The sequence below is a fragment of the Orbicella faveolata genome, unplaced genomic scaffold, assembly GCF_042242905.1.
Source record: "Orbicella faveolata isolate gen_17 unplaced genomic scaffold, um_ofav_v1 contig_47, whole genome shotgun sequence".
Lineage (NCBI taxonomy): Eukaryota > Metazoa > Cnidaria > Anthozoa > Scleractinia > Merulinidae > Orbicella > Orbicella faveolata.
The window spans coordinates 18,424,577-18,446,851 of record NW_028301577.1 but is presented as its reverse complement, the minus strand read 5'-3'; the positions used below and the strand labels follow the sequence as shown (position 1 = coordinate 18,446,851).

The window sequence follows — 22,275 nt, the reverse complement described above, 5'->3', positions numbered from 1 at the left end:
CGGAGTCTATATATCATAGGTGGATCACCAAAGAAGAAGTTTTACAGTTGCGGAGTCTATATATCATGTGAGGATGACAAAAGAGGTAGATTTAAAGTTGCGGATTCTATACATCAAGTGGATCACTGAGGAAGAAGTTTTAAAGTTGTTATATTATGTGTGGATCACCAAAGAAGAAGTTTTAAAGTTGCGGAGTCTATATGTCATAAGTGGGTCACAAAAAAAGAAGTTTTAAAGTTGCGAAGTCTATATATCATGTGTGGATAACTAAAGAAGAAGTTTTAAAGTTGTGGATTCTATATATCAATTGTGGATCAACAAAGAAAAAAGTTTTAAAGTTGCGGAGTCTATATATTATGTGTGGATCACCAAAGAAGACGTTTTAAAGATGCAGAGTCTATATATCATGTGTGGATCACCAAACAAGAAGTTTAAAAGTTGCGGATTCTATATATCAAGTGTGGATCACCAAAGAAAAAGTTTTAAAGTTGCGGAATCTATATATCATGAGTCGATCGCCAAAGAAAAAGTTTTAAAAGTTTGGAGTCTATATATCATGTGTGGATAACCAAACAAAACGTTCTAAAGTTCCGGAGTCTATATATCATAGGTGGGTCACCAAAGAACTAGTTTTAAAGTTGTAGAGTCTATATATCATGGGAGGATGACCAAACAAGAAGATTTAAAATTGCAGAATCTATATATCATGAGTCGATCACCAAAGAAAAAGTTTTAAAAGTGCGGAGTCTATATATCATGTGTGGATAACCAAACAAAAAGTTTTAAAGTTCCGGAGTCTATATATCACAGATGGGTCACCAAAGAACTAGTTTTAAAGTTCCGGAGTCTATATATTATGTGTGAATCACCAAACAAGAAGTTTTAAAGTTGCGGAGTCTATATCTCATGAGTGGGTCACAAAAGAACAAGTTTTAAAGTTGCCGAGTCTATATTAACAAATGTGGATCATTAAAAAAGAAGTTTTAAAGTTGCGCAGTCTATATATCATCTGTGGATCACTAAAAAACGAGTTTTAAAGTTGCGGAGTCTATATATCATAGGTGGATAACTAAAGAAGAAGATTTAAAGTTATGGAGTCTATATATCATGTGACAATGACCAAAGAAGAAGTTTTAAAGTTGCGGAGTCTATATATCATCTGTGGATCACTAAAAAAGAAGTTTAAAAGTTGCGGAGTCTATATATCATGTCGTGTGTGGATCACCACAAATGAAGTTTTAAAGTTGCGGAGTCTATATTAACAAATAAGGATCACTAAAAAAGAAGTTTAAAAGTTGCGGAGTCTATATCTCATCTGTGGATCACTGAAAAAGAAGTTTAAAAGTTGCGGAGTCTATATATCATGTCGTGTGTGGATCACCACAAATGAAGTTTTAAAGTTGCGGAGTCTATATTAACAAATAAGGATCACTAAAAAAGAAGTTTAAAAGTTGCGGAGTCTATATCTCATCTGTGGATCACTGAAAAAGAAGTTTAAAAGTTGTGGAGTCTATATATCATGTCATGTGTGGATCACCAAAAATGAAGTTTTAAAGTTGCGGAGTCTATATTAACAAATAAGGATCACTAAAAAAGAAGTTTAAAAGTTGCGGAGTCTATATATCATCTGTGGATCACTAAAAAAGAAGTTTAAAAGTTGCGGAGTCTATATATCATGTGAGGATGACCAAAGAAGAAGATTTAAAATTGCGGAGTCTATATATCATAAGTAGATCACTAAGGAAGAAGTTTTAAAGTTGCCGAGTCTATATATTTTGTGTGGATCACCAAACAAGAAGTTTTAAAAATGCAGAGTCTATATCTCATGAGTGGGTCACAAAAGAAGAAGTTTTAAAGTTGCGGAGTCTATATCAACAAATGTGGATCACTAAAGAAGACGTTTTAAAGATGCGCAGTCTATATATCATGTGTGGATCATCAAAGAAGAAAATTTAAAGTTGCGGAGGCAATACATCATCTGTGGATATAACTAAGAAAGGAGTTTTAAAGTTGCGGATTCTATATATCATGAATAGATCAACAAAAATGAAGTTTAAAAGTTGCGGAGTCTATATATCTTGTGTGGATAACCAAAGAAGATGTTTTAAAGTTGCGTAGTCTATATATCATGAATAGATCAACAAAGATAAAGTTTTAAAGTTGCGCAGTCTATATATCATGTGAGGATGACCAAAGAAGATGTTTAAAAGTTGCGGAGTCTATATATCATGTCGTGTGTGGATCACCAAAAAATGAAGTTTTAAAGTTGCGGAGTCTATATTAACAAATGTGGATCACTAAAGAAGAAGTTTTAAAGTTGCGCAGTCTATATATCATGTGAGGATGACCAAAGAAGATGTTTAAAAGTTGCGGAGTCTATATATCATGTCGTGTGTGGATCACCAAAAATGAAGTTTTAAAGTTGCGGAGTCTATATTAACAAATGTGGATCACTAAAGAAGAAGTTTTAAAGTTGCGCAGTCTATATATCATCTGTGGATCACTAAAAAAGGAGTTTTGAAGTTGCGGAGTCTATATATCATAGGTGGATCACCAAAGAAGAAGTTTAAAAGTTGCGGAGTCTATATATCTTGTGTGGATAACCAAAGAAGATGTTTTAAAGTTGCGTAGTCTATATATTATGAATAGATCAACAAAGATAAAGTTTAAAAGTTGCGGAGTCTATATATCATGTGTGGATAACCAAAGAAGAAGTTTTAAAGTTGCGCAGTCTATATATCATGTGAGGATGACCAAAGAAGATGTTTAAAAGTTGCGGAGTCTATATATCATGTCGTGTGTGGATCACCAAAAATGAAGTTTTAAAGTTGCGGAGTCTATACATCAGCTGTAGATCACCAAAAAAGAAGTTTAAAAGTTGCGGAGTCTATATATCATGTGTGGATTGCCAAAGAAGAAGCTTTAAAGGTGCGGAATCTATATATCATGAGTTGATCACTAAAAAAGAAGTTTTAAAATTAAAAAGCCATATATCGTATTTGGATCACCAAAGTTGCGGAGTCTATATATCATGTGTGGATCACAAAAAGAAGAAGTTTTAGGGTTCCAGAGTCTATATATCATGGGTGGATCACCAAAAAAGATGTTTGAAAGTTGCGGAGTCTATCATGTGTGGATTGGCAAAGAAGAAGTTTTAAAGGTGCGGAATCTATATATCATGAGTGGATCACCAGTGAAGGATTTTTTAAGTTGCGGAGTCTATATATCATGAGTGGATCACTAAAAGAGAAGTTTTAAAATTAAAAAGCCATATATCATATTTGGATCACCAAAGAAGAAGTTTTAAAGTTGCGGAGTCTATATATCATGTGTGGATCACCAAAGAAGAAGTCTACAGGTTGCCAAGTGTATATATCATGAGTGGATAAGCAAAGAAAAAGTTTTAAGGTTGCTGATTCTATATATCAAGCGTGAATCACCAAAGAAGAAGTTTTAAAGTTGCGGAGTCTATATATCATGTGTGGATTACCAAAGAAGTTTTAAAGTTGTAGAATCTATGTATCATGTGGGGATGGCCAGAGAAGAAGTTTAAAAGTTGGGGAGTCTATATATCATGAGTGGATCACTAAAAGAGAAGTTATAGAGTGTCCGAGTCTATATATCATGTGTGGATCACCAGAGAAAAAGTTTTCAAGTTGCAGCGTCTATATATCATATGTGGATCACCAGGAAAAAGTTTCAAACTTGCGGAGTTTATATATCATGAGTGGATCTCTAAAAGAGAAGTATTAAAGTTGCAGAATCTATATATCATGCGTGGATCACCAAAGAACAAGTTTTAAAGTTGCGGAGTCTATATATCATATGTGGATCACCAAAGAAGAAGTTTTAAAATGGCGGAGTTTTTTATCATGTGTGGATCGCTAAAGAACAAATTTTAGAGTTGCGGAGTCTATATATCATGTGTGGATCACCAAATAAGATGTTTTAAAGTTGGAGAGTCTTTATATCATGAGCGGATTATCAAAGAAAAAGTTTTAAATTAAAGTTACGGAGGCTATATATCGTTTATGGATCACCAAAGAAGAAGTTTTAAAGTTGCGGAGTCTATATATCATGAGTGGATCAACAAAGAAGAAGTTTTAAAGTTTTTGAGTCTATATATCATGAGTGGATCACCAAAGAAGAAGTTTTAAAGTTGCGGAGTCTATATATCATGAGTGGATCACCAAAGAAAAAGGTTTAAAGTTACGGAGTCTATATATCATGTGTGGATCATCAAAGAAGAAGTTTTAAAGTTACGGAGTCTATATGTCATGAGTGGATCACCGAAAAAAAAGGTTTAAAGTTACGGAGTCTATATATCATATGTGGATCACGAGAGAAAAAGTTTTAAAGTTGCGGAGTTTATAGGTCATGATTGCATCACTAAAAGAGAAGTTTTAAATTTGCAGAATCTATATGTCATGTGTGGATCACTAAAGGAGAAGTTTAAAAGGTGCAGAGTCTCTATATTTTATGTGTGGATCACCAAAGAAGAAGTTTTAAAGTTGCGGAGTCTATATATCGTGTGTGGATCACCAAAGCAGAAGTTTTAAAGTTGCGGAGTCTATATATCATGTGTGGATCACCAAAAAAAAGTTTTAAATTTGCGGAGTCTATATTTCATGTGTGGATCACTAAAGAAGAAGTTTAAAAGGTGCAGAGCCTCTATATAATGTGTGGATCACGAAGGAAGAAGTTTTAAAGGTGCAGAGTCTATTTATCATGTGTGGATCACCAAAGAAGAAGTTTTAAAGGTTGGAGTCCATATATCATGTGTGGATCACCAAAGAAGAACTTTTAAAGTTGGTGAGTCTATATATCATGTGTGGTTCACGAAGGAAGAAGTTTTAAAGTTGCGGAGTCTATAAATCATGTGTAGATCACCAAGGAAGTAGTTTTAAACTTGTGTTGTCTAAGTATTATTTGTTTATCACCAGAGAAGAGGTTTTGAAGTTGCCAAGTTTATATGTCATGAGTTGATAGCCAAAGAAGATTTTTTAAAGTTGCGGAGTCTATATATCATTTGTGGATCATGAAAGAAGAAGTTTTGAATTTGCGTGGTGTATATATCATGTGTGGATCACCAAAGAAGAAGTTTAAAAGTTGGGTTGTCTATATATCATGTGCGGATCACTAAAGAAGAAGAAGTTTTAAAGTTTAGGTTGCGGAGACTAGATATCAAGTGTTTTAAAGTTGCGGAGTTTTTATATCAAGTGTTGTAAAGATGGGGTGTGTTTATATCAAGTATTTGAAAGTTGTGGAGTCTGTATGTGATATGCGGTTTACGGGAGAAGAAAGTTTAAAGGTGCGGAATCTGTATACCAAGTGTTTTAAAGTTTTGGTGTCTATTTGTTACGTGTTTTAAATTTGTGGAGTCTACATAGTAGGCGTTTTTGAAAGTTGTGGAGTGTATATATCAAGTGTTTTAAAGTTGCATAGTCTATATATCATGCCATGTGTGGATCACCAAAAATGAAGTTTTAAAGTTGCGGAGTCTATATATCATGTGTGGATTACCAAGGAAGAAGTTTTAAAGTTGCGGAGTCTATATATCATGTGTGGATCACGAAAGAAGAAAGTTTAAAGTTGCGTTGTCTATATATGAAGTGTTTAGAAGTTGGGGAGGCTTTATATCAAGTGTTTTATAGCTGCACAGTCCATATATCATATGCGGATTACCAAAGAAGAAGGTTTCAAGTTGCGGAGTCTATATCTCAAGTGTTTTAAAGCTACGGAGTTTATATATATCAGGTGTTTTTATGTTGGAGTCTATACATCAAAGGTTTTAAAGTGGCAGTGTCTATTCATCATGAGCGGATCATGAAAGAAGAAATTTTAAAGTTGACGAGTCGATAAAAGTTTCAGATGCGGATCATCAAAGAAAAAGTGGTAATGTTGCGGCGTCTATTTATCCTGTATTTTAAATTTGCATAGTCTGTATAGCATCTGTTGTAAAGCTGTTGTGTTAATATATATTGAGTGGTTTAAGTAAGAATGCTTTCCTTACTTTTTATGAGTGGAGTGATCTGACATTTTTGTGGAACGATCTGAGGTTACTTTGGAATGATTTCACTATGAAAGATGTGACTCTGGAATGGTCTCATCACAGGACGTTTTAGATATTTAAGATACATCGTAAGCTTTTATTTTTTTGGTTTGAGGACTCTCCTCAAACCCACGTTTAGGTGATTGGAGGCCTCCTCTTAAAATATTTTACAAATATTTATTTATAGGTCTTGTCGCGGGCTTAATGCCAAAAGAGACAGTTCGGACCTGTTCTGACAGGTGAACGCTTTTAGGGTAAAACTCAGAATGCGGACTGCAGGGTGCAGATTATAAACAATTATCGGATGAGGTTTTTGTGCTATCCAGAGTAACCAAGGTCGAGGTAGGGGTTATCAGCCGAAGGCTGAGGCTAATAACCCTTACCGAGACCTTGATTATTCTGGATATCACAAAAACCAAATCTAATAATTGTTTTATTACACATTCAACCAAAAAAAAAATGGAAGGAATGTTTTTGCTTCTTCACTGACGGCCAGCAACACAAAGCACGCGAACTTGACATGATTACCCTTAGAAATCATGCACCGCGGTCATACATGAGATGATTACCCTGATCTTGAGTGTCCTTGACACGATTATTGTATAATCTGCAGCTAGATGACATCACAGGCGCTGATTTCGAAAATTCACTGTACGCTTTCGGTTAATCGGAAAAGAGATAGTGACTTCAATGTATGATAATGACCGAAAACTGGAGGTTACATGCAGACTGTGCGTGAAATTCAGACCAGGGGTAAAATGCTGACTGCAGACTACAGAGTTTTAAGGTATATGTAGTGTTGTTTCCATTATTAAAATGGACCTTTTCGGAAATACGTCGGCCATTTTGTTATGGGATACCCAGGTGTCAAATACGTATTAATGTTCACCCTGAGCATACCATAATAGCTATTTGAAACAATAGAATTCAAAATGGCCGAAAAGGTTCATTCAGGCTAATCGCAGTCTGCTATCCGGTTAGTGTAAATATTCGGGCCTGAGTAGTGCTCTGGTTAACCTGAACATCACTCAGGTTAGCCTAAATAATGCTTCGGTTATCCTTTGTGAGTGGGAGGCGCGGTGGCCTCATGGTTAGTGCGCTCGTCTCCGGATCGAGCGGTCCGGGTTCGAGCCCTGGCCGGGGACATTGTGTTGTGTTCTTGGGCAAGACACTTTACTCTCACAGTGCCTCTCTCCACCCAGATGTCCAAACGGGTACCGGCTGGGGGTAACCCTGCGATGGAGTAGCATCCCATCCAGGGGGGAGTAGAAATACTCCTAGTCCTTTCATGTTACAGAAACCGGGATAAGCTCCGGCCTGATGGGCCACTTGGTTCGCATGCAGACTTTACCTTTTATCCTTTGTGAGGTAAGTTCTGAATGATGGGAATGCTAAAATGATTCGTTTTGCTTCTGGTCTGCAGTCTACATTTTACCATTAGTCTGCATTATTTCATGTCCGGTCCGCAGTCTGCGTTTTACACGGACCGTCGTTGAACGCCCGAGAACGTGGCGCAAGAACAAGGCAAAAAGAAGAAGTCTTCAACAGTCATGAAGCGTAAGAAGAAGGCTCATGGATCCAAAGATGGTGAAAGATGCAGGTGAGTATCATAAGACTTTATGCACGACAGAGGTGATGGTTTTTATGATGAACTGAAGAAGCAAACCATTCTCCCAGAAGGCTATGTAGCGTCGCGCTCTCTTTGCGTTCTTCCACGCGGATTTTCGAGCTAAAGAGAAACTGTTTACAGTGTATCTCTGGGCTAACAGAACTACCTGTACACAAAATATGAGAAATACTTTGGGCCTACCAACACAATATAATTAACAGGAGATTTCTTAGATTTATATATATTCTTAAAGTCCTGCCCTAAACAATTAGAAGTTTGTTTTATCAATAGAAGTGAGCTCCACGGACACATAGATCGTACCCAAAGCAAAGACCTTATCTCTACGCATGCCGGAGCAAGTTACTGGAACTCACTCCCCATAGAACTAAGGAGGTGAAAAACTAGGTTCGGACATCAAGAACTATAAATTCTCGGCCTATATGTAACTTTCACCTGTATATTTGAATATTTTTCAAGTCAATTTTCGTGCCGGTTTAATTTACACGTAGGTTTCTTCTGTTTAGTTACATGATGCACGTGTAAACCTAGACATGTGCGCTGCATCAGCACAATCATACGCATGAGGAACGTATATGTAGCAATGCTTGCGTCGCATTTGTAATCCAGGCCGTCTGTACAGGGCAAACGTTGCTATGACAACGTTTTGATATCTTTCTATTAGTTTAGTCTCAGCGAAAGAAACAGCGCACAGCCGCGTGTGCATTTTGAATTCTCCTACGCCTACAGTAACATAAATTCGGATTGAGCAAGAATGGGGAAAACCAGCAAACACCGAGATGTCAACTGAGAGCCAATCAAAACTTTGAGTGGCTTCCATAGTGTTCATTATGCTATAGCTTTCTTTGTACTGTAGTGGAGAGACTGTGGGTTCTCGCAGATTGGCCATTTTCTTAAGGGCACATCTGTTAGCAACAAATATTTGTCATTAGCTGTTGTTGCAGTTACAGCGGCTTGACACACAAACGAGGCGAAAGGGTCAATTCTGCATTGTGTTGACCCTTTCGCCTCATTTGCATGCCTTTTAAAACAAAAGAATATTTGACCGCAGACTTAACTGCTATAACAGCTATTGCAATTGGTTCGATTTTTCTTCCACCTGCGATGCACTTTTTGCCTCCTTTCACATTAAGAGGCGCCTGCTCCTTAAAACTAAAATGAACTGTTTTTTATGTGGTGCATAATTAGTCGTGATGAACCGAAGATGTACATGACAATGCTTGAACAGTCCAATCTGATTTAATTCTCTAAGTAAGACATTTTTCAATTTGCAAATACTTATAACGTATGATATATAATAGCATACTGATATGTGTGAAATTATTGTGCAACAAAATTCATTGCGTGGATGAATATTAATTTATTCTGGCGAAATGTATTAATTAAAATTGTATCCAAGATGAGAATTTATCGAAATTTAAAGTTTTAAATCTGTTATCTTAATTTAGAGTAGCAGTTGAAATTAATGTGTAGTTCTTGCTGTAACAGTTATAAATTAAGGAAGTCAATAAACGGGAGTAAAATGGACTGTTCCCACTCGTGTTTGAGGGTGTCACCTTAGAAAATTCTTACTGTTCACCAGCAGGAATTCCCAGAATATGTATGTAGTCGGCACTCCTAAAAAAATAGCAGAGCTAAATTTAAGTACTACTCAATAGCGTCTATTTATTACGACACACTCTAGGGTTTTCAACAGGCAAATAGACGTTATAATAACATTCTTGCTTTGTAGCCAAGTTTCATGTAAAACCGAAGCACAATGATTGTACAGCATAATAGACAGTAGAACATGAAAGCACTGCTCAGTAGCTCTCATTTGAATGGTCACACACTAGGGTTTCATCCACAGACTTCAAAGGTAGAATCACCTAGAACAGCATAATGAACAGTACCGCATGAACTTACAGCTCAATAGCTTTCATTTGAATGGTCACACACTAGGGTTTCATCAAGAGACTTAAAAGGTAGAATCGCCTTGTACAGCATAATAAACAGTACCACATGAAAGTACAGCTCAATAGCTAGGTCACTCACTAGAGTTTTATCCAAAGATGTAAATGTTCAGCTCCGAGTACAGCGCAACAAACTACCACAATTGTACTCAGTTTTCGTGAGCTGCAGTTGTACTGAATTCCAGTTAAAAGTTCAAAGCATTTTCTCAGTACCGCTTGCATGGGCTGCTAAGGTTTCATTCGAATCCTAAGAAACTTCATCTGGTGTTTACTAGGAGGAATACATGCGGATGAGTTTGGGTTATTTTCGGAGTAAACTCATCAAGACACCGCTGCTAGTCCTCCAATCAAAGAATGGCCCCAGTATCGAGAGTTGCTTAGCTTCTTCATAACAAAGACAGCAAGTCAGTTCAGTCCGTTCACGGAGATTAACTGGTACTTCGTCTCCGACTGTTCCGGCAATATTGTTATACTAGTTTGGTGCATAATACCTTTGTAAAGCGGTGCCACCTTCTACAACATTAGGTTGTCACCTTCAAAAGTTGATGAAGGATCATACATATCTCTCTGTCAGCAATGGATATCCGAGAATGGTATCGTATGATATTCTGTGGCGGGAGGAAGAATGATGGCAAATTTCTGCTCTTAATGCAATTCTCAAGTTGGGCAAACATTGAGGATGTGAGGCGCCTTACATTTTCGACTGGAATTTCTTCAGAAAATGACTGAATCTGTTTGTTCTTTTGATTTCCAGACTTAAGAAAATGTTCATACTGAGTGAAGAATGCCATTTTCAACATGTAGCTGGAAATGTTTGTCCTTCCACTGTGGTGATTTGGTACCAGCTTTGATATATTTTCCATCAGAATCTTAGCAAGAACGTAGCTGTACTTGATGTCAAGTGGCAGAGAATTGAAAATCCTGGTTTCCATATGAGAATAGGACAATCTGAAGTAAGATTCATGGCCTCCCTCAAATGGCTCCTCAGGTGCTGCTTTACAGACCACAATCAATGAGCCATAATTCTTCACGGATTTTGGTAGCAGTAGGGTCTGTTCTACCACAGCTTTTGGCCACCAGTTCTGGAGGTGTATGACTGGAGCTAGATCCACGGATATGGACAGGTTGTTGTACTCTCTGCCCACCCATCTCAATGCTAGGTTGCAGACTTGTGAAGTTGCTGCAGATACTTTTAGGGGGCCCTTGTCCCAGTAGAAGTGGAGATCCAGCCAGGTGTCCTCTCTGCCAAGAACCCTTTGGATGAGACTGTATAGATAGCGGCCAAAGACCGAGGCCACTAACTTGTCGCCAATGAAGATATCCTGGCTTTGGCCTTTGGAGAGGTCTGGCTTAGCATTCATTTTTACAAATCCTGGTATTGTGTCATCAGCTTCTCTTATGTCCAACAACTCGGCCACAGAATGCATGTACAAGAGGAAATCAAACTCGTCCATTCTCCCGATTTTGGTTCCCTCACTCATACTGCCAGAAAGAACAGGTGTGAATCCCATTCTGGTGTCTAGCTCCTTCACACCTCTGGCAATTCTACCCATCAGTGTGTTGATTTCTTCCTTTATGATTTCCAACTCTTCTGTCATTTTCACAGGTCCTTCATTTGGGTCAGACAAATAGCTAAGGCACAGAGAGTCAATGTCACCCAACTGTGACTTTAATTTGGCTACATGATTGTCCACATTGAGGTTTTTGTCTATTGGGGTCAGCAGTGCTCCCAAGATTTTGGCCAAATGTGAATCTGGATCATCATCGTCGTCACCTACTCCAGCACCAAATCGTAGGGCCAATACTTCCATTTCCAGAGGTGATAACACATCCAGGTTTATGTCACACTCACTATCATCTGAATCATCTTCGTCTTCATTAAATGCAATGTTCTCTGTATTAGTAAGCTCTTTTTGAATTTCACTTCCAAGCTGGAGATTATGACTTGAATCATCATCTTGATTTTGTTTCTTTCATCATTTGATAACCGATCAAATTCATCAAAAGGCTCAGCGTGGCATGTATCGTCCTTTACATGCTGTTTCTTAGATAAAGGCTGATGGAATGTAATGGTTTTACTGACTTCATAGCACGTCATCCCATTTACATCTCTGATATCATCGGGAACACCGGCTTTCATCAACATAGCACTCAACGATCTATCCATGTCATTCATTTCTATGAAATGAAGACAAGTCCTTCCAAATCTGTCCTGCATGTCCAGTCTACTTCCATTTTGCAAGAGTACTTCAACCAAATCTTGGTCTTTCCTCTGAAGTGCTGCAAACAGGGGTGTGTGCCCATTTATGTTTCTTAAATTTACATCAGCCCCATTGGCTGCCATCATTTGAACTATGGCTTCTTTGACTGTGGGAGTAGCCTGGCGGTTGCCATAGCCAGTTGCAGGGTACATATCCAGATAATGAAGTGCACACTCATGCCTAGTGTTGACGGCATTCACCATAGCACCAGCTTTGATGAGCTCTTCCAGCATCCTCGGTGTAAAATCAGAGGGGTTTGCCAGAAGCCAATGCAGTGGGGTGTCTCCCATAGAGTTGCTGAAATTGATGTCACCATTATAGGCTTGCAGCAGCTGCAGAGTCTTTATCCTCTTCTGAATAAACCTGTTGTGGTCTTCCACAACGTCAGAGAATGGAGGAGTACTATGGCGAGCTAAGTGAGATATCGCTGACTCCCCGCTGAGATTTGTTGCATTGACTAGGGCACCAGACTCCAGCAAAAACTTCACGATATCATCACAGCCATCTCCTGCAGCAAAGTGAAGAGGGGTCTCATGCGAACTGGTTTGGCAGTTAACATCTCCACCTTTCTCGAGAATCATCTGCGTCACTCTCACACACATAGGAGTCTGATCCGCATCATGTTTCTGCTCACACTTGGCGGAGTGGAAGGCCTTCACAGAATTATGGAGCGGCTGAGCACCAAAAGCCGCTCTAGTGTTCACTGATGCTCCTGCCTCCAGTAAGAACTGGAACTTCTCAAACTGGAACTGATTCTCAGGACCAGGCTCCAAGAACAAGAGCTGGAATGGAGTGCAGTCCATCTCATCATAGAGCTCAGTAGACGCACCATTCTGAAGCAGTAAGTTCACAATGGCAGCTTCTACACTAGTATCTATAGCCATATGCAGAGGAGTTTGCAGGTTCTCCTCATTCTGCAGATTCACGTCACTCCCTAGATATATCAGTAACTGGCATATCTCTTGTCTATTCTTGGTCACTGCAAAATGAAGAGGCCCCATTGAGTCCTCAGGCCCAAATGGTCTGTTTAACAGAGACAAAACGTCATCACTGTCATTAACAATCTGGACCACCTCGTCTGTATCCCCATTCTCTATTGCTTTATGTAACTTACGTATCTTCTCATCTTGTGACTGATCACTTACATCATCCTCTCCTGGAAAGGACTGCTCTGCCATGCTTACAATTCTTGTATTCTTGTAAATAATAGTGTTTTGTGTTTGTCCCAGAAACAGCTTTCACTGAAACAAAATACAAGAAAGCAATATGACTCATTTACCTGTACACGCCAAACACCAGATAATACAAGTTTAAACATTTTTCATGTAATCAATGTCATAGCACAGTTTGAAACAAACTTGATCTCCCTGTTCTCACCAGTTGGGTGCGAATGCTCAAACTTTCTAAAATATAGCAAGGCATCCAAATTTTTAAATTTCAGTTTATTCACATGAACAAAAGGAATTGGTAAAGCATTGAAGTGCAAACTAAGGACAGATATCAAGGAATGGCAAGCTGAAAGGTCTGAAAGGTACACCGAACGGGTGCGCTATTAGTTCTGTTTACACTATGGAGTCACAACGTAAGTGCGATAAAAGAAAAAACAAGATTTGCCAATGCAAAATTAATTTGGTCAGGAGCAAAACTAGAAGGGATCAGAAAGTGTATCGTGCTTCAGTTCGGAGGTGTTCTGGAGCGCTCCGTAATGTCGCCCTCGTAGGCGACAGCTCCAACCTTCAGGTACTAATTACAAAATGGATAAAGAGGAGAGCGTAAATAGTTCAACTTAAAGAGATAATGGATCGCAAACTGACGAAGATCTGAATGACGCTGTCGGACCTGGCGGTGAAAATTCCCAAGATGGTGTCGCGCGAGTGAGGTCAACAAAAAGTTAGACTCTCTCCTAAAAATTGTCCCTTTAGCAGACGAACGGAGCTTTTCGAAAACGCTCTTCAAACCGAAGGAATTTGAAAACGCCGGCTTTGCGTTTTAGTGTGGACGGAAACAATTTGAAAACAGAACTTTTCGAAAACGATGCTTTCCGTCCATATGCCACACTACGCTTGAGAAATTTGAAAACGCAGCAATCAACAGCGGCAGGAAAGCTTGAGTGCGCCATAAAAGGGAGGGGGGCGGGGCTGGGGGTTAGCTTAATCATAAGATTATTGTTTTCAAAACTTCCGTTTTCAAATTGATTTCCGTCCACACTAAAACGCAAAGCCGGCGTTCTCAAATTTCTCCAGTTTGAAGAGCGTTTTCCAAAAGCTCCGTTTTCGTGACCGATTAGTGTTGAAGGCAGGCCTAACCGGAGAAATGAAGCTGCGTTTCCAAATTTCTTCGGCGTAGTGTGAACGCTGCCTTAGACCATCAGGAGCGAAACTGAAAAACCGTGGACATATAAAAAGCGTGGCCAGACAAAGTGATTGGCACTTCATTTTCATCGGTGTTTTCATGAGTTTTCATAAGTTCAACAGTTTTAAGATATACACTGTTACGACTGCAAGTCGTGTCTGGCAGCTTCGCTAAATTCGCCCGATTTGCAAACTTCTGCTTGCGCCTGTCCTTGCTGTACCAGGTTTTGATCGTTTGGATGGCAACAGGAGGCGAAGAGCGCTATAATTGTAAATGAAATATTCAAATTCAAGTTTTGTTTTTTTTTTTTTACGGTTGCGTTCTTTAAAAGTGGAATTTTATCAGGTTTAGGGCCTCTTCATGTGAGCCCGGTAACCGGGTTAAGTCAGTTATCTTGACGAATTTTTCCCCGGGGGGGGGGGAACTCCCATATGCAAAGGTCGGGGGTGTTCGTCGGAAAAATTTAATTAAGCCCCTAAAGGAGACCAATCTGGGTCTGGTTCAAGCTCTATTTCACCGCTGAGAAGATATCACTTAAAATGGGATAAACTCGACTACCAGCCGCTGTTCAGGAAAGGAGCCCTCGCTAGTAGACCGTACTCGAGGGACCGGCGGAAATCGAGCCTAAAAACAGAAATAAGAGCGTTTCTGTTATTAATAATATAGCTTAAAAAGAAGCGTTTCGTCAACAGTACCCTAAGTGAGACCGGAATTCTTAATTTATACCCCTAATTATAAGCGAGACGACAAGGATACCCGACCTTTCCATATGGGAGTACCCCCAGGGTGAATTTTGTTGTCTGTTCATATGGGAAATTTCAGCTCGGTCAAATGGCGCCATATTAAGTTGCATCGTGCGCGACTAGCGTAGCCTTGTTGCCCCTTGTGACTTTACTAGTAAAGCTAATTCGCAAACTTCTGAAGTGGAAATACATAGAAGGCAAAAATTATTCCATTTTGGTTGCTATGTTGCGAAAGCGAAGTTATTTTGTCAAAAAACTACCTGGGCTTGAGTGTTCATAAGGGAAAATTTTCATTCCGGTTGGCGAGATCTCGGTGATCTCGCCGGGTAACCGAGCTGGCCGCTGGCTCACCTCACATGAACACGGGGTGAGATCTTGGTAACCGGGCCAGCCAAGCAAACCGGGCTCACAGCACAGAATGACAAAAGCTGCATAACGCAGCGTGACAAGGCGGCAAGAAATGTAGATATTAATCAATGTAAACAAACGAGACACATAAGTCATGTTATAACTGAAAATGAATTACCTTCGCTGGAAAAAAGAGGAAGTTCAGTTTCTGCTTTCTGGTAATGTTTATTTGAGCTTGTAATAACAGTGTAAAATCGGTACAATAGTCCAGCCTGCTTTATTTATCCACTTTTGAAAAACTAAAGTCTTGTCTGTGGCCATACAGCATCTATTTTATTTTAATATCCCGATAATCGCAAGAAATCGTGTGATCGACTTTTATCGATCTCCGACATTTTCCAATTTATTAGTATCGAATTCAACCGACCACGATCGATCTTTATCGACGATCGAAATGATAAATTGTTACGCCTTGAAAATAATCCCGGAAGTTATGAACGATCCCAGTTAGCCTTAAAATTCGTTACCAAATTGAAATACTAAGCAATCAGTGACGTGAGAATAAAAATTACTGTAAGATTCAAACAGATTCAGAGAATATACTTACTGATGGGGTCACAATAAAACTACATTTATACCTCATAAGTCCTTATATACGATAAAGTAACGTAGCTTACCTGTGTCGGCCAAAATTTCAGTTTCTATTTGGAAGCGTCCGGGACACCTTGTCCTTGATGACTGTTTTACGTCCAGGCCACCTCAATCTGTATCACAAATTTGTCAAACATGTCTTGAAGTTGGACAGGAAAAGAATCACCCTAAAACGTAGAATCAACTTGCTATAGCACTCCATAGTGTAGCGAGCTCTCACTTTCTGAGGAAGAGAATATTTATAAAAAGAACACCCATGACCCATGATTCCATGCAAGATTGAAATCTACCAAAATCCCAGGGCCTTACGTCCTCCCCGTCCGCGGAATGGAAAGAACCATGGGAACGAAGTTGACCGAAAGAAATCAATTCCTGCTGATATTATACAATGTAGTAAATCGTATTTGGAAAAGTGCTTATTTAAATGTTTATTTGTTCAGTGCAGATAATCATTGTCCCAGATAACCAAAGTAAGTTCCAGATGTTAACACTATTTTCCGGCCGTCATATTGGTGTACCACAGGGGAACACCAACATGACGGCTCCACACTAGGTTCTGTAAATTTGCACGGAAGATTTCGACGAATATCTCAACGCACACACCTTAAACTTGGAGAACTGTCTTCTTTATTTATCTTCTGTAAGATCACAATTTCTTGACCTTATCCACTGAATGGTTTTTGATTTTTTTTTTTTTGCGTGACAATGAAAACGATCTATAACATGCAACGCAGACAGTTTACCAAGCATTTTGTGACACGTCCAGCTGCAACGCAGGCTGTCTACTAGCGCGGGCTCCTTTCCTGGACAGCGGCTGGTAATCAAGCCTATTCTGTTTTTAAGTGGTATCTTTTTGGGATCAAATAAAGCTCAAATCACACCCATGTTGCATGGTATCCTTTAAGGGTTCAATTCAAATTTTCTGACGAGCATCCCCGACCTTTTCAAATGGGATTTCCCTCCCCCCGGGAGCGGTGCTAACATCTTCCGGGCATCTTTCAGGTCACCGACACTCAACAGTAATCAGTAACCTGCGCTGGACAACTTATGCAGGTAATTAGGAGCTAAAGGGAAAGCAGATAGCTCTCACTGCATTAAAATACTGTTATTCAACACCTTTCTCCGTAAAATGTGTTAATTTTCAAAATACAGTCGAACCTCCGGTTGCGACCACCTCTCCTCAGCGACCAGCTTTCCAAATTACCAAACGTTTCCAAGTCAAATCGCTATATTTGGAACCTCTTGTAAGCGACCACCTCTCATAAGCGACCGCGACCACTTTTAGAGCTAAAAGTTTGAAATTTTCTTTTGTTTTTAACCTCCCGTAAGCGACCACTTGACAGATAATCGAGCGGCAATTGGACAATAAGGCGTTGTAGTTTATCAGAGGTGAACCATGATACTCTGAATAAATACTTTTGGAAAGCGTAAATATTTTTGTGGCTACTGGAAGTTATTATATGGGTTTAGATTGGCCCTGACGCATGGGGTAAGTCTCTACAGTTACCATGTTAAGGTGATTTCTCACATTTGCATTGCGCATCCCTACTGCGCATAATTTATGGGGTCATTAGCGCGCGTTCGTGCACGCGCACATTGAAAACATGGCGGATTTGCCTTGATATTGCGTTCTGTCGGTTGAAAAATTGGCTATAGCTCACTAACGAGCTCGGGCACCCCAAATTTTTTTCCAGTCATTTTAATCAACTAATCATTAGCTTTGCGTGAGAAAAGATTGATCTGATTTCTATTGTTGAAAATTGAATAAATAAGGAAAATAGCAGCTGCACTGTAGTCTTCTCTATCTTGCAGTTTGATAGCCGTGGCAAGCAATTTGGTTCCAATATCTTAACAAGGATTCAGCTGTCTGTCAAAATCAAACTTAAAAAGTTTATTTGTGTCCGACACAAGTACTGACTGTAGTTTGAGGCGTGTTTTCATGAGTCTGGGATCACAAAGAGTTTACAATAACTTGGAATGCGTTCTTGCAATAAGCATTAAATAATGCTAAAATGGGACATTTTTAATGCCTCACTGCTCCTTAACGAGCATGGGCACCCCCCTTTTTTATTTTATAATTGAAGTTCTCATATGATAAATATTCAGATGACAAAGTTTGAACAAAAATCTATTGGCAGTTTTATTTCAGGGGAATTACCTTAATAAGACAAAATTTTGACTCAATATGGTCTAAGCTCTCGTAAGCGACCAACCCCCGTAAGCGCTTATGGGAGGTTCGACTATAGTAAAGAGGTAATGTTTTAGTTTCTCAATCTCAAAACTTGACGCGAAAATGACCGATGAAATAAAGAAAACACTGGGACAGAGTAGAGTTTCCACTGACCAGGTACGCGCAAAGACCGCCGTCGCAGGCTACATGGTAAACAAAGAATCAAACCGTTGATCGTTCGAGAACATGGCGCAAGGACAGGGCAAAAAGAAGAAGTCTTCAGCGGCCAAGAAGCCTCAGAAAAAGGCTCTTGGGCCGAAAAAGGGAGGCGAGTATATCAATATTTGTTGCACGACAAAGATTAACGTTTTTATGACGAACTGAATTTGTTGTGACGGAAGTAACGCACGTTCCCGCCTTTGCGATCGAGTTATGTCAGTTCGTTGTAGCTACATTGCGCACTTTTTAGTTGAATATTTGGCAGCTGAACACCTTCGTAAGTATAGTTTAGTCGAAAGAAACTTTTTTATTGAGATAAGCTTAAAATAATGCGATCTACATTAGCTAAATCAAGAGCTTACACATGTACTTGCGTTGAAGTTTCGGCCGGTTTGTTTACGCTTCAGCTGTTTTTGCAAAAATTGGGAAAACTAAAATCAAGAAAGCTTTTATCATTCTGATATACGGTATTTAACTTTGATACTTTAGCACGAGCCATTGCTCCGAAGAAAACGAAGAGTGTCAAGGCAGCAAAAGTGAAGAAGGTAATGTAGATAAAACCTGAATAAGTTTTCATCTGACCTCGCGACAATCAGTTCTTTAAAAAAAAAAAAATTACGTTATACCCGCTTCAATGTTTCCCCGCAGGGTAAATACTTATGATTCAAACACAGGCGTCTATTAAGCCATATATCAAGCAAAATTTCACCGTTTTATGTGTTAGAAAACATATTAATGGACATACTTATGCGTTAATAAGTTCTTTACAATGGTTTGTAAAGCCAAGCTCAAAATTCACTGATCTTCTTGAGATTCATTTTAAACGAAATATCAAACAGTGTATTTAACGTACTTGTTAAAATATTAATTACAACCTGAACAAAAGCAAAACTATTAAAATTTGGGCAAGCCACAGAATAAGATTAGCTTTCAATAAGCATGTGATTGGTAGTAGTATTTATAATCTGTGCTGTCATTGGCTAGAACCCTTTATATGTTTAGCTAAAGCAAAGCCCAAAGATTCAATTTCAAGAGGCTTTAGAAAACCTCTTGAGTTCACCTAACATTGTGTTGGATTGCATTACAACTACAATGCAGGCTGAAAGTGTTGGGCAGTGAACGTGATACAGGCAAAATTCACTCCAATTCTCCCCTTCCCCCAAAACAATGTTGAACTGGGAGTGTTGAACAGACATTTACCAAGAAAAAACAAGTGTCAATGTTTGCTAAGAGCTTTCCAACACTGCCTGGGGTCAGGAGGGGGTGGGGGGGGGGGTGGGTGGGGAGTTAAGGTGGATCCAGGATAATAATAATGATGGCAAGAGTAAAATGCACCAATTAGAAAGGATTCCTGGAATTGTCCCAGTGACATCTGTCGTCTACTGTAGCTCCTGTTTAAAGTAGTCAAGGATTTATGCTGCTTTCATAGAACTTGAGCAATGGAACCCAAGTTGCTTAGCCTCTTTTGCAGACATTTGTTTGGCTTGTGATGCAAGCTAGATAGCCTGTATACAGCTGCAGTCACTCTCCTTAAGAAAATTCAGAGAAGGCTACTTGTTTGTTACTGTTAATAATCATATTCCTGCCTAAATTATCTGTGCACACAGTCATCAACAAAGCAAATGCTGTGTACTCATTAATGACTGTTAATCACCTTTGCTATGTTCACAGAATCAAAACACAGACCACTGGTGGAATAATTTTGTCGTCATTAAATGTTGTTTAACTTCACTGCTTCAATATTTTAAGTGTAGACCTCCCTCTCAAAATATATTTCAGTAAGAAATTTTCATTATAGTTTCTGCAGCCAACTCTTGCAATATTGGTCTGCACTGAGCCAATACAGTGCAAGGCACTTAGTCCAACAATTTGCAAATGTTACACTTTATCAAACTGCTACCAATGGTCAACCAATGAAGACATTTTCCACACATTCAGGAAAAAAAGCATGTGGCTCTGAACAGGATTATCATAGGGTGAAACACAGATGACCTTCCTCCACCCCCTCTCTCTTACCCTATGATGGTTAGGGGGCAAATAGGTACATGTTAATTTTCCCCCTGAGCATCCCATAATAGCTATTTGAAACAATTAGAATTCAAAATGGCCACTGTATCACCGAAAAGGTCCATTGTAATTATGCCAAGTATTATGAAACATTTGAGGTCACATGTAAAAGTTAAGATATCTTTCAATTGTTTCTGCAGAGGCTCTACTATGCTACAAATTGATTTGTTGTATTCTGTTAAAATAAAGAAATAAAGAAATAAGAGTTTGAATTGCATGTAGAGCTCCTCTTGAACTGAATTCTTGATTTTATTTTTGATGAATATTTATTTATTGTTTACTTTGAGATCTCCCATCCTTGTGCTTTTAGGTAATGGAAATAGCCATTAAGACAAAGATAGAACAGGAGCTCACTCAAGCAGCAACCAGCAAACAGTCGCTGCCATTCAAAATGGTGAAACCTGCTGTGTCGGGCAAGAAGCCAGGCAAAAAGCCAGCTAAGAAAGGGGCAGGAAAAAAGAAGAAATAACTCCATTAACAATAGCGTTGCAAGAAATTTTACTCAGATGTATATTATCATCCATACTTCTAGAATACCATCAAGTTCCGAAAGAACAACTCTAAGGCTATTTGGAGTTCATTAGTAGTTCCTTTTTTTTAACATTTCTTTAGTATTGATATTTTGTTATGTAAAATGTGAAACAGAACCCTACATGGGCTAACCCAACAAAACAAAATCTGACAAATAGATCTGACAAGAATTTCCTTTCGTCCTAAAAAAGTAAAATTAGATGTGCAGACACTTTTGTGGCAGGTTCTTCATTTAAGAGATTGCTATTTACAAGCAACCATTACTTTCACGTGTTCAATATTTTTGGATCTTAATGGTATTTCATAGATTATGAAATTATTATACCCTGCTGTTGTTTTCTTTGTGTTAAAGTTGTTAATATCCAATCAAAATGCAACTATATTGCAGTCATATAAATATAGTACTGAATATACTATGATGATTGAATTAATATATATACTATTAATAGCTGTTTTAGCAAGCCAGAAGTGATGTAACAGGGTTGCCATGGTCAGGGAAAAGTCAGGGAAAATTAGATTTTATTCAAGGTCAGGGAAATGTCAGGGAGTTTTGTATCAGGTCAGGGAGTTTCTAAATCCCTGTTCAAAGTCAGTGAAAAGTCAGGGAATTTTATCTCAACGTTGCTGCAAATTATTTTATTAGATGTTTTTGCATAGACAAGGCAATTTTGTGTTAAAGATTATCTGAGCCATCCTTGTTTTTGTTGATTCGTGGCCAGAATAGCCATCCTGCAGGGTCAGTGAAAATTGTTTCACAGTCAGTGAAAAGTCCGGGAAAAGTCAGAGATTTTTTTTGTTCCGGTGGGTAGCAACCCTGTGTAACCCAACTCACTGAGAGTAACGGGCGACCGATTTCCGAAACGAGCAAACTTCTACATGGGTCCGGGGTCAAGCTCCCCCAGGAAATGTTTTGGATTTTTTAAAACCTGTGGGAGTTAAAACTCCCTTGAATTCCCCGGCTGAACTTCTGAGTCATTCTGAAAAATCTGACCAATTTTCGTAAAACACTGGAAACTGGTATGGCCTAAGGGCTGGGCCTATCTATTTTTCAGATGCCAAGTTCAAGCCAGAATAATTAAAAAAAAAAAAATCAGCAGAAAGTCCGTATGGTCGCAAATTCTTAAGGGGCGGTGTTGAAAGTTTATTCCGCGATAAGGGAGTTATTGGTGGGATTGCAAATCTGCCGGAATCTTCAATCTCGCCTTGTCCGTCTTGCTTCATAGCCCTGTAGGAGACTCAAAGCACATCCTAGGCATTTAGCTGTGCAATCCTTAGACGTTTCTTTTCCTTTTCCTTTGTTTT

General features: G+C 38.9%; 1 protein-coding gene and 1 pseudogene across 2 annotated transcripts; one reads left to right on the top strand and one right to left on the bottom strand.

Moving 5' to 3' along the window:
- Positions 1 to 8,899: 8,899 nt before the first annotated feature.
- On the bottom strand, positions 8,900 to 16,260 carry LOC110040813 (uncharacterized; annotated as a pseudogene). Its single transcript, XR_016204179.1, has 2 exons — positions 16,013 to 16,260; positions 8,900 to 13,133 (listed from the first exon to the last, which is right to left on the bottom strand). The product of XR_016204179.1 is annotated as an uncharacterized LOC110040813 (transcript).
- Positions 16,261 to 18,349: 2,089 nt separating this feature from the next.
- On the top strand, positions 18,350 to 21,389 carry LOC110040751 (UPF0390 protein zgc136864-like). Its single transcript, XM_020746016.2, has 3 exons — positions 18,350 to 18,484; positions 18,865 to 18,920; positions 20,753 to 21,389. The coding sequence occupies exons 1-3, from the start codon at positions 18,403 to 18,405 to the stop codon at positions 20,909 to 20,911; spliced, it is 297 nt and encodes a 98-aa protein (XP_020601675.1). The 5' UTR covers positions 18,350 to 18,402; the 3' UTR covers positions 20,912 to 21,389.
- Positions 21,390 to 22,275: the final 886 nt, after the last annotated feature.